The sequence below is a fragment of the Hemitrygon akajei genome, chromosome 18 (assembly GCF_048418815.1).
Source record: "Hemitrygon akajei chromosome 18, sHemAka1.3, whole genome shotgun sequence".
Taxonomy (NCBI): Eukaryota; Metazoa; Chordata; class Chondrichthyes; order Myliobatiformes; family Dasyatidae; genus Hemitrygon; species Hemitrygon akajei.
In genome coordinates, this window is record NC_133141.1 from 29,124,135 (window position 1) to 29,141,101 (window position 16,967).

General features: G+C 47.2%; 1 protein-coding gene across 1 annotated transcript; it reads right to left on the reverse strand.

The window, feature by feature from the left end:
• Window positions 1–44: 44 nt before the first annotated feature.
• Window positions 45–9,246, reverse strand: myg1 (myg1 exonuclease). The gene is made up of 7 exons (XM_073071204.1): window positions 8,896–9,246; window positions 8,354–8,466; window positions 1,661–1,820; window positions 1,038–1,187; window positions 696–818; window positions 356–537; window positions 45–270 (listed from the first exon to the last, which is right to left on the reverse strand). The coding sequence occupies exons 1-7, from the start codon at window positions 9,100–9,102 to the stop codon at window positions 105–107; spliced, it is 1,101 nt and encodes a 366-aa protein (XP_072927305.1). The 5' UTR covers window positions 9,103–9,246; the 3' UTR covers window positions 45–104.
• Between the last annotated feature and the right edge of the window lie 7,721 nt (window positions 9,247–16,967).

Consider the following 16,967-nt stretch of genomic DNA (forward strand, 5'->3'; position numbering starts at 1 on the left):
CCTACTGTGTTTCACGATGAGGACACACACACATTCCCGACGTGGTCAGTTGATGAGCTTTATTTCTGCACAGTAACCAGGTCTTTGGGTAGGTGACAGGCTCCTCATGCTGCTTGGCGCAGAGTCTCCCGCGCCATATGCAGTGCTCCCTCCTGAGTGGTATTGCCCCCGATGAAGCCATTGGCGTGTACAAACACGCATCCCGCAATCCCGCTCCGCGTGGTCAGATCCTCGTCCCTCAGTCCCCGCCAGGCTTCTGGCAGTGGGAGCCTGCAGGAGGGAGAGACGCAGGGTCAGTACAACAGGCTGGAGTTCAGTAAAGAACAGATGCCCTGTGACGGACAGGCCTTCTCACCTGCTGCGGAAGGAGGTGGGCGTCTCTGGGACACATTGCACACGCCACTGGCCCCGCTGGTCTGTGTACAGGATGAACTTGATGGGTGTGCTGAGGCCGAGCTCCTTCTCCAGCTCAAAAAGATGCTCCTTCCATGGACACCCACCCTGCTTCAGGATCACGATCTCCCCACTGGCATCGGCCTGCAAGAAGAAAGTCCACAAACACCTACTTGACAGAGTGGCTCCAAGATGTGTCTCTTCTCCACCCACCACTCTAGGGCTAGGACCAGAACACGCATGCACAGGGACAGAGAGACAGCTACAACTCTCCAACACACAAGACCCTCTTGGCTGCTCACCTCACACCGTCTGCGGATCGCCTCCTCGACCAGCTCCCGTGCTGGGAGCCAGGAACTGTGGTAATAGGTCAGTCGGTCCAGGAACTCCGAGCCCACCAGCTGCATTGCCCGGATGAAGGCAGCCTGTAATGGGAACCCAGGAGAAGGGTTAGTGGGAAGAGAGGGAGTTGAAACGAAGGGGGAAGGGGAGAGGATATTAAGAAAGTTAGAGCAGGAGGGATGAGGGGTTTATAGAAGGGTTTTAGAGCAGGAGCAGGGAGTAGAGGATAGGAGGGCTGACGGTAGAAGGGTGAGAGGCAGAGCTGTGTGGGGTTGGGGAGATCAAGTCCCCACCCCCCTCACCTGGGTGTCCTGGTTCTCTGCATTCCAGGGGGGGTTGAGGTGGGACACCCGGCAGCTGAGGTTGGTGGTGACGGTGTAGCGAGGCTCGCCGTCGTACTGAGCAATGCCATTGTCGACAGCATCAATCTCCTCCACAAAGTTCTCATACACCTGGGCAGGAGAGGCATCAAATCAGACACAGGCCATTCAACCCATCTAGTCCCTGCCAACTACCTGTCCTATTCCAGCCCCTCATTCACCAGCCCCAAACATCATTTTTTTATATATACCTCAAGAAGGTGTCTCAGTCCTTTTCCCTATAATTCAGTCCAAGCAGCACCTGAGATTTTGGGACAGGAGAGAGATGGAAATGGTCAAAGAGGAGGGGTGGGGTAAAGGGGACCAGAAGGAGATGGTGGAGAAGAGGGTGCACAGGAAATAAGAGGGGAGAGGGCATGTAGGGGAGATGGGGTGGGAAGATAAAGGTAGGGCAGGATGTGTAGGAAACAGAAGGGGAGTGTGCTGGGAAGAGTGGATGGTTTTGTCTTGGGCATTAGTTCACACATCCCCTTCTTCCACTTCAAATCTTGCTCAAACCCCCCCCACACACACACACATCTCTTCCACCTCCCTCCTTTACTCACCTTGTCCATCAAGGTGGGAAGGGCAGGGTCGCTGGGCTGGAGCCCCAGGCACTGGGACAGGATACGGGGCCCGAAGTGCAGGTAGACCAGGCCGGCACTGCTCAGCTTCGTACACCGGACTGAGCCTGGCCTCAGGGAGGACATGGTCTCTGTGAAGGACCTACAGGGGAGTAGAGGGTGAGGGGGGAGTTGTGCACACAGCTCAGCACATCACAACACAATCCTACACTTCTCACTGCCTCAGTGAAGCAGCCAGAATAATCAAATACCCCCCCCTCCCAGACATTCTCTCTTCTCCCCCTCTCACATCCGGCAGAAGATACAAAATCCTGAAAGCACGTTCCACCAGGCTCTAGGACAATTCCTACCCCACTGTTAGACTATTGAACAGCCTTGTACAAAAAAAATGAGCTTTAAACCTCCAAGTCTACCTCCTTATTGTCTACCTGCATTGCATTTTCTTTGTAACTGTTGCACTTTATTCTGCATTCTAGAACAGGCAGCATCTCTCAAACACCTCTTACTTACCCCACTAAGGAGCATCAGGCCATTGGCTCCTGCACCATCACCAACCTCATTGACTCTGGAGATCTCCCATCCACTGCCACCAACCTCACAGAACAGTACAGCACAGGACAGGCCCTTCTGCCCTCAATGCTATGCTGAACCAATTAAATTAGTAATCAAAATGTCCAACTAAACTAATCTCTTCTGCCTACACAATGTCCATATCCTTCCATTTTCCTCATTAATTTGCCTATTTAAAAGTCCCTAATGTATCTGCCTCCACCACCACCCCAGGGAGTGCGTTCCAGACAATTACAACTCTGTATATTTAAAAAAAACTTGTTCCTTGCTTCTCCTTTGAACCTACTCCCTCTCACCTTAAATGCATGCACTCTGGTGTTAGACATTTCAACCCTCGGAGACATACTGACTGTCTACTCTATTTATGCCTCTCATAATTTTGTAAACCTCTATCAGATCTCCCCTCAGCCTCCTCCACTACAGAGAAAACAACCCAAGTTTGTCCAGCCTCTCCTTATAGCTCATGCCCTCTAATCCAGGCAGTATCCTGGTGAACCTCTTCTGCACCCTCTCCAAAGACCCCACACCCTTCCTGTAACGGGACTGTATGCAGTAATCTTGATCTGGCCAAACTAGTCCCTCCTGCCTACATAATGTCCATATCCTTCCATTTCCCTCACATTCATGTTCCTATTTAGACGCCTCTTAAAAGTCCCCAATGTATCTGCCTCCACCATCATCCCTGGCAGCACATTCCAGGCGCCCACCACTCTGTAAAAAACCTGACCCTCACACCTCCTTTAAAATTACTTCTCTCACCTTCAATGCACGCCCTCTGGTATTCAACATTTCAACCCTGGGAAACCGATACTGTCCTACTTTATCCATGCCTCTGATAATCGTATAAACTATCAGATCTTCCCTCAGCCTCCGCCGCCTCAGAGAACAGAACCCAAGTTTGTCCAGCCTCTTGTTATCCCACATGCCCTCTAATCCAGACAACATCCTGGTGAACCTCTTCTGCACCCTCTCCAAAGCCCCGACATGCTTCCTATCAATGGGGCGATCAGAACTGTATGCACTACTCCAAATGTGGCCTAACGAGAATTTTATAAAGCTGCAACATAACTTCCTAATTTTTGAACTCATTGCCTCGACTAACAAAGGCAAGCATGCCATGTGTCTTCTTAACCACCCCATCAACCTGTGCAGCCGCTTACAGGCAGCTATGAACGTGGATCCCAAGATCCTTCTGTTCATCCCTTCTGTCTCTTTGCATTTGACCTACCAAGGTGCAACACTTTTCATTTGTCTGGGTTAAACTCCATCTGCCATTTCTCTACTCATATCTGCAACTGATCTTCGTCCTGTTGAATTCTTTGCTGGTCTTCCACACTATCCACAACACCGCCAATCTTTGTATCATCTGCAAATTTACTAGCCCACCCACTACATTTTCATCCAGGTTATTTATATACACCATAAACAGCAGAGGTCCCACTACGGATCCCTGTAGACCTCCAGCTAGAATAAGTCCCTTTGACCTTTACCGTCAGTCTTCTATGCGCAAGCCAATTCTGAATCCAAATGGCCAATCCACCATGGATGCCATGCATCTTAATCTTCTGGATGAGCTTCCCAAGAGGAACTTTGTCAAACACCTCACTAAAACATCCCTGCAGACAACATCCACAGCTCTACCTTCATAAATCGCCCACATCATCTCGTCAAAAAACTCAGTCAAGTTAGTAAGACATGATATGTCCTGCACAAAGCCATGCTGGCTCTCCCTAATTAGACCATGGTTTTCATAAATCCTATCCCTAAGAATTCTCCCCAGTAGCTTCCCTACCACTGACATGATACTCACCGGACTACAGTTTCCAGGATTACCCCTGGTTCCCTTCATGAATAATGGAACATTAGCTACTTTCTAGTCCTAGGGAGGACACAAAAGATGTTGGTCAAGGCCCCAATCTTTTCTCTTGCCTCTCTCAATAACCTGGGGTAAATCCCATCAGCCCCTGGGACTTAACAATACTATCTCCTCCTGTACATCAAAATACCCCCAACATATTAATATGTTCAGCACTGTTGTCCCTATCTCCAAGTCCTGGTCCTTGGCAAATACTGATAACAAAGTACTCATTTAAAACCTCACTCACATCCTCCACATCCAAGCAAACATTCCCCCATTTATGCTTGAGTGGTCTCACCCTCTCCTGAGGTATCCTCTTGCCCTTGATGTATGCAAAGAATCCCTCAGGGTTCACCTTAATCCTGCTTGCCAAAGACTTTTCATGTCCCCTCCTGGCTTTCCTAATTCCATTGTTGAGTTCTTTTCTGGCTTCTTTATAATCCTCCAGGACTCTGTTTGGTTCTAGCTTCCTAAACTTTTCATACTTCTCCTTTCTCTTCTTGACTCAATCCATCCACTCTCTCGACAAACCTTCCCATCCTTGTCCCTCCTTCTGACCGGAACATACCTACTCTGTGAAGTTGGTCTGTAAACACTATCCACATGTGGACTTGCCCAAAGACACCTCTTTCCAATTCACTCTCTCTAGTTCCTGCCTAATGCTCTCATAATTTGCCCTGCTCCAGCTTAATACTCTCTCGCAAGGTCCACACTTATTCTTATCTATAGCTATCTGAAACTTTAAAGAGCTGTGGTCACAGTTCCCTAACTGTTCACCCACTGAAAGGTTGGTCACCATCTAAACCTCTTGTACTAAGAAGGTCCCAGTTTATATCAGGATCTGTTTAACCTCAATACACTGTATAATGATCTGATTTGTATGTGTAATAATAATAAAATAATTTACCATTTAAATGTTGTTAACAGAGAAACATAGAAAACCTACAGCACAATACAGGCCCTTCATCCCACAAAGCTGTGCCAAACATGTCCTTATCTTAGAACTACCTAGGCTTACCCATAGCCCTCCATTTTTCTAAGCTCCATGTACCTATCCAGGAGTCTCTTAAAGACCCTATCGTCTCTGCCTCCACCACCACCGCCAGCAGCCCATTCCATGCACTCATCACTCTCTGCGTAAAAAAAAACTTACCCCTGACATCTCCTCTGTACCTACTTCCAAGCACCTTAAAACTGTGCCCTCTGGGCAAAAGTGTTGCCCCTCAGGCTCCCATCAAATCTCTCCCCTCCAATTAAATGTGCCTTCTGGTTCTTGATTCACTTGTGACTTCTGTACATTCACCCTATCAAAACCCCTCATGTTTTATAAACACCTCTATAAGGTCACCCCTCAGTCTCGTACATGCCAAGGAGTAAAATCCCAACTTCTTCATAATTCAATCCGTTGAGTGTCAGCAACATCTTCAAATTCTCCCCTGCACACTTTCCAGCAGTGTTAACTCCCTGGGCATTAACGCCTCGATGACCTGTCCTGGGCCCGGCACACAGACACAATCACAAGCAAGGTACACCAGCGTCTTTACCTTCTCAGGAGGTTCATCTCGTCACTGAACACTCTAACAAACTCCTACAGAGGTACTGTTGGAAGTGTCCTGACTGGTTCAGTCTGATGAGGCAATTCAACTGCACAAGGAAGCTGCAGAGAGTCATGGAATCTGCCCCATACATTATGGGTACCCCATCCCTCCCCACCGTGGGTAGTGTCTACAGGAGGTGCTGCCTCAAGAAGGCAACGTCCATCATCAGAGATCCCCACCATCCGGGCCATCCCGTCTTCTCACAGCTCCCATCGGGCAGGAGGTACAGAAGCCTGAAGTCCCACATCACCAGGTTCAGGAACAGCTACTTCCCTTCAACCATTCGGTTCCTGAACCAACCGGCACAACCCTGATCACCACCTCAACACCAAACACCGTGACCACTTTGCACTATGATGGACTTTTGTTTTTGTTCTAATCTTTCTTCTAAAACAAAGTGAATAATTTGTATTTAAGTGAAGTTTTTCTTGTGATGTGAGCCTGAATCCTCCCCACCATTGAGGTCATCATCAAGAAGGCAGCATCCATCACTAAGGACCCTCACCACCCAGGACATGCCCTCTTCTCATTACTACCATCAGGGAGGAGGAACAGGAGCCTGAAGACCTACACTCAATGAGTCAAGATCAGCTTCTTCTCCACCATCAGATTTCTGAATGGCCCAAGAACACTATCTCTTTTGCACTTTGTTTAATTCTATTTAATTATTTGTTTATCTATTTGGTTATTTATTGGTTGTAATTTACAGTATTTTGTATGATTGCTGCAACAAAACAACAAATTTCAGGACACGTCAGAATAATGAACCTGATTCAGATTCTGTGACCATAATCACTAAATCAGTGGCCTCCAACTACATTACACAACAACACACACAAAATGCTGCTGGAACACAGCAGGCCAGGCAGCATCTATAGGAAGAAGTACAGTTGACGTTTCGGGCTGAGACCCTTTGTCAGCACTAACTGAAAGAAAAGATAGTAAGAGATTTGAAAGTGGGAAGGGGAGGGGGGAAATCTGAAATGATAGGAGAAGGCAGGAGGGGGAGGTGCTGGAAAGTGGATTGGCAGTGAAAGTGAAAGTGGAGGCCTAGGGAGAAAGAAAGTGGGAGGGGAGCACCAGAGGGAGATGGAGAACAGGCAAGGAGTGATTGTGAGAGGGACAGAGAGGAAAAAAGGGGAATAATAAATAAGGGATGGGGTAAGGAGGGGCATTAACAGACGTTTGAGAAATCAATGTTCATGCCATCAGGTTGGAGGCTACCCAGTTGGTATATAAGGTGTTGTTCCTCCAACCTGAGTTTGGATTCATTTTGACAGTAGAAGAGGCCATGGATAGACATATCAGAATGGGAATGGGATGTGGAATGTGTAGCCACTAGGAGATCCTGCTTTCTCTGGACTTTGTACTTTATACTATAAAAATTGCACACTGCAAATTGTGTTTAATTTTTGTTTCACTGTGAATGTTGTCTCTCTGATGCTGCTGCAAGTCAGATTTTCATTGCACCTCTGGCTGATTTATTATCCCTCTCAATCCTATTCTGCTTTCTCCCTGTAACCTTTGACACTCTTACTAATCAAGAATCTATCAACCTTTGCTTTAAATATACTCAATGACTTGTCCTCCACAACCATCTGTGACAAATTAGTTCCACAGATTCTCCACCCTCTGGCTAAAGAAATTCCTCTTCATCGCGGTTCTAAATGGATGTCCCTCTATTCTGAGGCTGTGCCCTTTGGGCCGAGACTCTCCGACTCTAGGAAACATCCTCTTCACATCCAATAGGTCTTTCAATATTCAATCGGTTTCAATTTGATCCCCCCTCATTCCTCCAAACTCCAGCGAGTACAGGCCCAGAGCCATCAAACGCTTCTCATATGATAACCCTTTCAGTCCCAGAATCATTCTCGTGAACCTCCTCTGGACCCTCTCCAATGCCAGCACATCCTTTCTTGGATAAGGGGCCCAAAGCTGCTCACAATACTCCCAGTGTGGTCTGACCTCAGCACTACATTCCTGATTTTATATTCTCATCCTCTGGAAATGAATGCTAACATTGCACTTGCCGCCTTTACCACTGACTCAAGCTTTAAGCTTTAGAGAGAGTGCCAAAGAGATTTTCATGGATGCTGCCTGCATTAGAGAGCATGTGTTATGAGAAAATATTGAGCAAGCTAGGGCTTTTCTCTTTGGAGTGGAGGAGGATGAGAGACAACTTGATAGAGGTGTACAAGATGGTAAGAGGCAAAGATCGAGTGGGGAGACAGAGACTTTTTCCCAGGGCAAAATGGCCAATACCAGAGGACATCCAATTTAGGTGTCTGGAGGAAAGTATAAGAGGGTGTCACAGGTAGTTTTTTTTAACACAGTGGTGGGTGTGTGGAATGCCCTGCCAGTGGCTGTGGGATGATTGAGGTAGATACATTAGGGACATTTAAGAGACATGAATGAATGAAAAATGGAGGGCTGTGTACGAGGAAAGGTTAGATTGATCTTACAGTAGCTAATAAGATCAGCATAACATCTGTATTGTATTCTATCTTCACACTGTATGCTAACTTTGTTGGTTCCGATATCATCACCCCACCTCACTTGATATGGAGCTGCAGAGACCAACTATCCTGGCCCCGGAAACACGAGCTTCCGTCAGGCTGTCTGACTCGCTCGGACTCCAGCGTCACCCACCTCTGATGGTGGTCATAGCGATGCAAGGTTGGGTCGTATACGCCACCCACATCCACCACGACATCGCAGTCCTTAAGCACCTGGGGGTCCCGGCTCCGAACAATCTCTGCGTCCTGTGTGTGAGACACAGAGTGAGACCTTCACAAACCAGCGATCCTGTAAAGATATACAGGCAGTAACCCTCACAGTGACTGTACAGTTGCACAGGGGTCAGAGGGCAGAGGTTACAGCATTTGGGAGCTCTATACCCAGCGGAAATGGTTATAAACCTTTAGTGGCTGCCTATCCTCAGGGATCAGAGTTCATGGTGCAGTGCTCCTGTTCCCAGCGCTCAGAGTGTATAGGCCCTCTAACCCTGGGGATCTGGACTCGGGGGGTGGTGTTGTGTGGAGTCGGGTCAAATTGTGTGGGTTTAGGTAGTGGGGTTGGAGATCGTGGTGTGGGATTTAGGGGTCATATGTGTGTGGGAGGTCATGGTGTGGGGTCGGGGGTCAGCCTAAGAGGTTAGAGTGTGAGGTCAGGGGTGAAGGTCCGGACCTCACCTGGTACTCTGGCAGTTGCCGCAGCAGGAAGCAGGCGAGAGCCTCATCACAGTGGAAGGTGCCGTCGTGGGTGCCAATGGTGGGTCGGACGGAATCTCGCCGCCGCTTCGGCTCCGTGCCGGCGGCTGAGTGGAGACAGGACGAGACGGAGGCGGCAGCTACGGACATCATTAGCAAGCGGCGTGAGCACAGAGCCGGTAGGCGCATCCGGAACCCGTGGTCTACGCATGCGCCGGTGATAGAATCATTTCCGGCAGCGGATCCAACACTGTGCCGTCTACCATCTTTGCTACTGGCACGCTTTCCCTTCCATCTGGGCTGAAGAATGTGTGATGGTTACGTCAGGTGCGGAGATTCGCCTCTCAATCTTTTCTCTGTGTGTGTGGGCTCCATCTTCTGCGCTGGTAACAGGCAGTGGCATTCGCCTTCCTCAGTCTCCTCCTGGGTAACGTGCGGCTGTCATGTCAAGTGCAAACAGGACGGTGGCCATCACTGGTCCTCTGTCTCCTTAATATCACATGTAAGCTTCATCTGTAGGAGCAGAATCAGACCACTCGACTTATCAAGTCTGTTTTGCCATTCCATCGTGGCTGATTTATTTTCCCTCTCCATTCTCTTGCCTGCTCTCCATAACCTTTGACACACTTTCTAATCAAGAACCTATCAACATCTGCTTTAAGTATACCAAAAACGTGGCCTCCACAAGCAACGGGAGCAATAAACGCCACAGATTCATTTGCCTCCTCATCTCTGCTGTGTTCTGAGGCTGTGCCCTCTGGTCCCAGACTCCCCTGCTATGGAAAACATCCTCTCCATTCACTCTTATCTAAAACCTCAACTATCAGCCTCTTGACCACCCCACCATTCCCACAACCCATGGACGCACTTTCAAAGTCTCTTCATCTTGTGTTCTCGACATTTATTGTTTATTAATTCATTATTATTATTATTTTATTTTGTATTTTCACAGATTGTTGTCTTTTGTACATTTTGTGATTTTTATAAATGACCTGGATGAGGAAGTGAAGGGATGGGTTAGTAAGTTTGTTGATGACACAAAGGTTGAGGGTGTTGTGGATAGTGTGGAGGGCTGTCAGAGGTTACAGCGGGACATTGATAGGATGCAAAACTGGGCTGAGAAGTGGTAGATGGAGTTCAACCCAGATAAGTGTGAGGTGGTTCATTTTGGTAGGTCAAATATGATGGCAGAATGTAGTATTAATGGTAAGACTCTCGGCAGTGTGGAGGATCAGAGGGATCTTGGTGTCCAAGTCCATAGGACGCTCAAAGCAGCTGCGCAGGTTGACTGTGTGGTTAAGAAGGCGTATGGTGTATTGGCCTTCAATCGTGGAATTGAATTTAGGAGCCGAGAGGTAATGTTGCAGCTATATAGGACCCTGGTCAGACCTCACTTGGAGTACTGTGCTCAGTTACAGGAAGTTCTGGTTGCCTCACTACAGGAAGGATGTGGAAGCCATAGAAAGGGTGCAGAGGAGATTTACAAGGATGTTGCCTGGATTGGGGAGCATACCTTATGAGAATAGGTTGAGTGAACTTGGCCTTTTCTCCTTGGAGTGACGGAGGATGAGATAGTGGTGTATAACATGATGAGAGGCATTGATCATGTGGATAGTCAGAGAATTTTTTCCAGGGCTGAAATGGCTAGCATGAGAGGGCACAGTTTTAAGGTGCTTGGAAGCAGGTACAGAGGAGATGTCAGGGGTAAGTTTTTTATGCAAAGAGTGGTGAGTGCGTGGAATGGGCTCCCGGCAGCCGTGGTGGAGGTGGATATGACTGGGTCTTTGAAAAGACTCCTGGACAGGTACATGGAGCTTACAAAAATAGAGGGTATGTGGTAGGGTAATTCTAGGCAGTTTCTAGACTAGGTTACATGGTCAGCACAACATTGTGGGCCAAAGGGCCTGTAACGTGCTGTAGATTTCTATGTTCTATGAGTTGTTTTTCTGCTCTGTTTGTGTGGCCTTTCATTGTGTTCTTGGTTTTACTCGGGAAAATGAATCTCAGATTCATATATGGTGACATATATGTAATTTGATAATAAATTTACTTTGAACATTGCATTTGCCTTTCTTACCATTGACTCAACTTGCACGTTAACCTTTAGGGAATCCTGCACGAGGTCTCCCTTTGCACTTCCGATTTCTGAATTGTCTCCCTGTTTAGAAAATAGTCTACGCTTTTATTCCTTCTACCAAAGTGCATGACCATATACGTCCCTACACTACATTCCGTCTACCACTTCTGTGCCCATTCTCCGAATCTGACCTAAGCAGACCCCCTGCCTGCTCAACACTAACTCCACTCTTTGTATTGTCGGCATATTTGGCCACAAAGCCATTAATTTCATCATCCAGATCATTAACATATAATGTGAAAAAGTAGCAATTCCAACACAGACCCCTGTGGAACACCGCTAGTCACTAGCGGCCAACTAGAAAAGGCCCCCTTTATTCCCACTCTTTGCCTCCTGCCAATCAGCCAATGCTCTATCCATGCTCGTATCTTTCTTGTAATACCATCAGCTCTTATCTTCTTGATCATGTGCAGCACCCTGCCAAAGGCCTTCTGATAAACAAGTAAACAACATCCACTAACTGTCTATCCTGCTTGTTATTTCCTCAAAGAATTCCAACAGATTTGTCAGGCAAGATTTCCCCTTAAGGAAACCATGCTGACTTTGGCCTGCTTTATTATTTGCCTCCAAGTACCCTGAAACCTCATCCTTAATAATGGGCTTCAACACGCTGGCCAGGGGACAAATCCAAGTCCCATGAGGAATTTTAAAAACCAGTGTCCTGGTGCAATCACAATAACTTGGAGCTGAATGCCCGTGAAACAGTGGAGATGTCTATCAACTTCAGGAGAAATGTATCTCCTCTCCACCCAATCATCATCGACAACTCTATAGTTCACACTGTTTCAACATTCAGGTTGCTGGGAATCATTATTCCACAGAACCTCATGTGGGAGAACCGTATCTCCTTCATTAACAAAAAGGCTTGGCAGAAGATGTACCTTGTACAGTTGGTAAAATTCCATCTTCCCAGAACATCCTGGTGCAATTCTACACCGTCATCATAGAGAGCATCCTCACATGAGCCATTACTGTCTGATTTGATGCAACATCCCCTCATAACCTGCAAACACTACAGCGGACTGTCAGGCCAGCAGGAAAGGTCATGGGCTGCTGTCTACCCTCACTGCAGGACTTGTATGTGTCCAGGACAAAGAAGTGGGCAGGAAAAAGGTCATTGCAGATACTACCCACCCGACAAACTGCATTTTCCTAAAGCACCCTTCTGGAAAGTGGTATAGGGCTTTTAAAACAAAAACTTCATGCCATCTTAAAAATACCTTTCCCCCAAGTAGTTAAACTGGTCATCGCCAATGCCCCTATCACCCCCATCACTGTGGTACATTGTAAACACTGATAATCACAAGAGATGCTGGAAATCCAGAGCAATACATACAAAATACACACAGCATCTATGGAAATGAATAAACAGTTGACGTTTCAGGCGGAGACATTTCTTCACGACTGGAAGAAGACACCAGTATAAAAAGGTAGGGTAAGGTGAAAGAAGATAGCTAGAAGGTGGTAGGTGAAGCCAAGTGGGTGGGAAAGGTAAAGGGCTGGAGGGGAAGGAATCTGCTAGGGGAGGATAGTGGACCATGGGAGAAAGGGAAGGAGGAGAAGCTCCAGGGGATGTGACAGGCAGGTGAGAGGCCAGAGTGGGGAATAGAAGAGGGGAAGAGGAAGGAAATGAATTACCAGAAGGAGAAGTGGATGTTCATGCCATCAAGTTGGAAGCTGTGTAGATGGAATATGAGGTGTTGCTCCTCCACCCTGATAGTGGCCTCATCGAGACAGAAGAGGAGGCCTTGGACCGACACACCAGTCGGGAATGGGGATAGGAATTAAAATGTTTGGCACTGGAAAATTCTGCTTTAGGTGAATGGAGCGGAGGTGCTCGATGAAGCGGTTCCCAAATATACGATGGGTCTCACCAATGTAGAGGAGGCTGCATAGGGAGAACTAGACACAATTGACGACCCCAACATATTCACAGGTGAAATGTTGCCTCACCTGGAAGGACTGTTTGAGGGAGGAGGTGAGTAAGGGAGCAGGTGTAGCACTTTGGCCACTTGCAGGGACAAGGGAATCACAGGGGGAGTAATCACTGTGGAAAGGCAAAGGCCTCATTCAATGTTTGTAGTGAGATGCTGAAGATGTTCTATAGGTCAGTTGTGGAGAGCGCCCTCTTCTTTGTGGTGGCGTGTTGGGGAGGCAGCATTAAGAAGAGGGACGCCTCACGTCTTAATAAGCTGGTAAGGAAGGCGGGCTCTGTCGTGGGCAAAGTACTGGAGAGTTTAACATCGGTAGCTGAGCGAAGGGCACTGAGTAGGCTACGGTCAATTATGGAAAACCCTGAACATCCTCTACATAGCACCATCCAGAGACAGAGAAGCAGTTTCAGCGACAGGTTGCTATCGATGCAATGCTCCTCAGACAGGATGAAGAGATCAATACTCCCCAATGCCATTCGGCTTTACAATTCAACCGCCAGGAGTAAGATATGTTAAAGTGCCGGGGTTAGGACTCAATGTATTTAAGTAAACTACTTAAGAACTTTTTAAAAGCTATTATTAATGCTTTTTGAGAGGGTGATTTTAGATGCATATCATATTTTTACTGAGTTAAGTATTGTATGTAATTAGTTTTGCTACAATAAGTGTATGGGACATTGGAAAAAATGTTGAATTTCCCCATGGGGATGAATAAAGTATCTATCTATCTATCAATAGGCCCACCCAGACAGTCCGGTTTGTGGATCTTGGGTAAGGAGGACTTCTAGCTACAAACGAGAAAATCTACAGATGATGGAAATCTAAAGCAACACAAGATCGAAATGTCAACTGTTTACTCTTTTCCATAGATGCTGCCTGGTCTGTTGCGTTCCTCCAGCAATTTGTGTGTGTGTGTTGCACTTTTTACTAGGTTTGAATTGTAAATATATGCCGCTGTTTATGCACATTTTATTCCGTATCCATCTTTTAACCTCTATTAACATTTTCATTTATACTTTAGAATTTTAATTATTTACAATTGTGCAATATTGTTTTTGTTGCATGTCGCGTCAACACACCACATTAAGTTTCTAATACATGTAAATGTATATAGCGAATAAAATTGATCCTTGATATGAGTGGGCTCCATATTCATATACTGACAACGGGCAGTGATCATAACAGGAGCTGATTTCCGCTATATGAGTGGTCTCCATGGTTACTGCAGTCATCTGGCTCCTTCCTCTCTGCGATGTGTGGCCGTCATGTTGACTGCTGGCAAGCAGCAATGGCCATTTCTGGTGCTGGCGTGGTCTCCGGGGGTGGGGGCGCCATCTTTGGTGCTGGCCTTTCTCCACCCCACCATCCCTACCCGCGCCATCTTTAATATAGGAACCCCCTCCACGTGGCGAGCCGGCGCTACACAGTGCCATCTTTGCTATAGGCAGCAGCAGGTAGTGAATGAAACCAAGCGGGTTTGGTAACCGGTCACCGACGCTAGTAACCAGCACACACATTCATCGGGAAGTGATCATATAAAGCATATAAATTGAAGATAAAAGACAGGACAGAAGTTGGAAATATTGAGGAACACAATTCCTCCAGCATTTTGTGGTTGTTCAGCAGAATAATGTCACAAAGATGTAATCATGAAGGAGGCTAGCTAGCAGCTCTAATATGTTGCAAAGTAGTGAAAATGGCCCAGTCCATCACAGGTAAAGCCCTCCCCACCACTGAGCACAGCTGCATGGAGCGCTGTTGCAGGAAAGCAGCATCCACCATCAAATATCCTCACCACCCAGGCCATGCTCTTTTCTCGCTGCTGCCATCAGGTAGAAGCTACAAGTGCCTCAGGACTGACACCACCAAGTTCAAGTTACTACCCCCCAACCATCAGGCTCTTCAACAAAAGGGGATAACGACCCTCACCAAATCATTGAAATGTATCCACAACCTTCATCTCCTGTTCTCAATATTTATTATTTTTCTGTATTTGCAGTTTGTTGACTCTTTACTGCAGTGGTCCCCAACTACTGGAAACGGTATGATTTGGCGATACTAAACGATATGAGTCAGCTGCACCTTTCCTCATTCCCTGTCACGCCCACTGTTGAACTTGAACCCACGCAAGGTCATCAGTTGCCTAAACACAGTGATAGCCTCGCGCCAGGGATCACTGCTTGGCCTCGGGTAACTGGCCGGCGGGAAGTGCCGTTGCTACTGGCCTGGAGCGCGGACAGATGGGCGCCGCCTCTAAACCTGTTTACCACACCGAATGCTCGTGGGGAACCCGGTGCTAAAATATTCGCAGACAACCTAATTGGGGCTCAGGGTTTCGTAAGTAGCAGAGCAGCTACCTCGCTGCGATCTACTGAAAGTCATCCCTCGAGCCAAACATTTGTCGGCTGATAGATCCTACCTACTACCTACGGGGGGGGGGGGGCCTGTCGCACTCCTCGCTCGGTTGGTCGCTCTCTCCGAACTGCAACCAGCACGGGGACCTCCGGCCCTTACCTTGTCCTCTCACCCCACCCATGACTAGCCACACTTGGCCAGGGCATCTGGCAGTGGGCGGGCGGAAGGCTGGAGCTCGGGCCCGGAGGCTGTGTAATGAGGCAATGAAGCCCTCAGAACTGCTTCAGTACCTTGAGTCCAAGCACCCTGCACTTACAAGACAAACCTGTTGTGAGCGGAAAAAACATGAGCAAGCAGGACAGAAGCAAGTGCTGAGAGCCACGAAAACTAAATTGCAGAATAGACTGGACATAAGGAACCCTCTTCGAGTATCGCTGTCTCCTATCAGCCTATGATGGGACCGTCTTGTTGCAGGGAAGTAAGCCCAGGGCTCCCACTGATATTGGTGTGTTGCAATGATTTTATATGTTCATGCGAGGAAAATATGGGCTGTGTGTTTAATATTAAATTCGTTAGATAAACCCTTCTAGAAACGAAATTGAGTGTATTAGCCACTTATAAGTGACTTGTAGTTGACTTATCACCTGTATTCCGGTCGTGATTAACACACCCCACCGTCCGTCCCTGCATGAATATTGTCAATATTAAACTGGTCCGCAGTGCAAAAAAGATGGCGACCCCTTGTCGTTTGTGCAGCTGCTCTCCCCAAATGCAGACAAAAAGATGTTACCCATATTGTGAGATTTATGTGATTATTGGGCTGTACTTTATAATGTTTCCTTCCGTTTTTCATTTCTTTCTTGTGGACAATTGGCGGGTGGGTGATCTGTTAAATTTTTGCGTGTGTGGGGGAAGGATTGGGGATTTGGTGCTACTGTCACTGTTCTTTTCTGAGTGAAGAGGGTCAAGAATTGTAAGGTGTAGAGGGTCATTGATCTATTGATGGGGAATTTCAGGATCTGCGAGTTTTGTTTCTTTTCTGTGCCAGTTGGGGGGAGGAGTTGATATATTTTCTTTCATCGACACCCATATATTTCTGTTTTTAATGACCACCTGGAGTAGACGTGCATACCTTAACAATATCATGAACCTTTGTTGTCTTTTTCACACTGGTTGAACACCTAAGCTGGTGTGGTCTTTCATTGATTCTGTTATTGTTATTATTCTATAGATTTATTGAGGCTGCCCACAAGAAAGTTAATCTTATGGTGACATATATGTATTTTGATAATAAATTTACTTTGAACTTTGAGTTTGAGGAGATTCAGTACACCAAAGCCTCAAACAAATTTCCACAGCTGTACAATGGAGAGCATTCTGACTGGGTGCATCACCGTCTGGTGTGGAGTCTCCAATGCAGAGGGTCACAAGAGGCTGCAGAGGGTTGTAGACCCAGTCAGCTCCATCACAGGCACAACCCTCCCCAACATCGAGAACATCCTCAAGAGACGGTGCCTCAAGGCAGCATCCATCACTGAGGACCCTCACCACCTGGGACTTGCTCTCTTCTCACTACTACCAACAGGGTGGAGGTACAGGACCCTGAAGACCCACACTCAATGACTCAG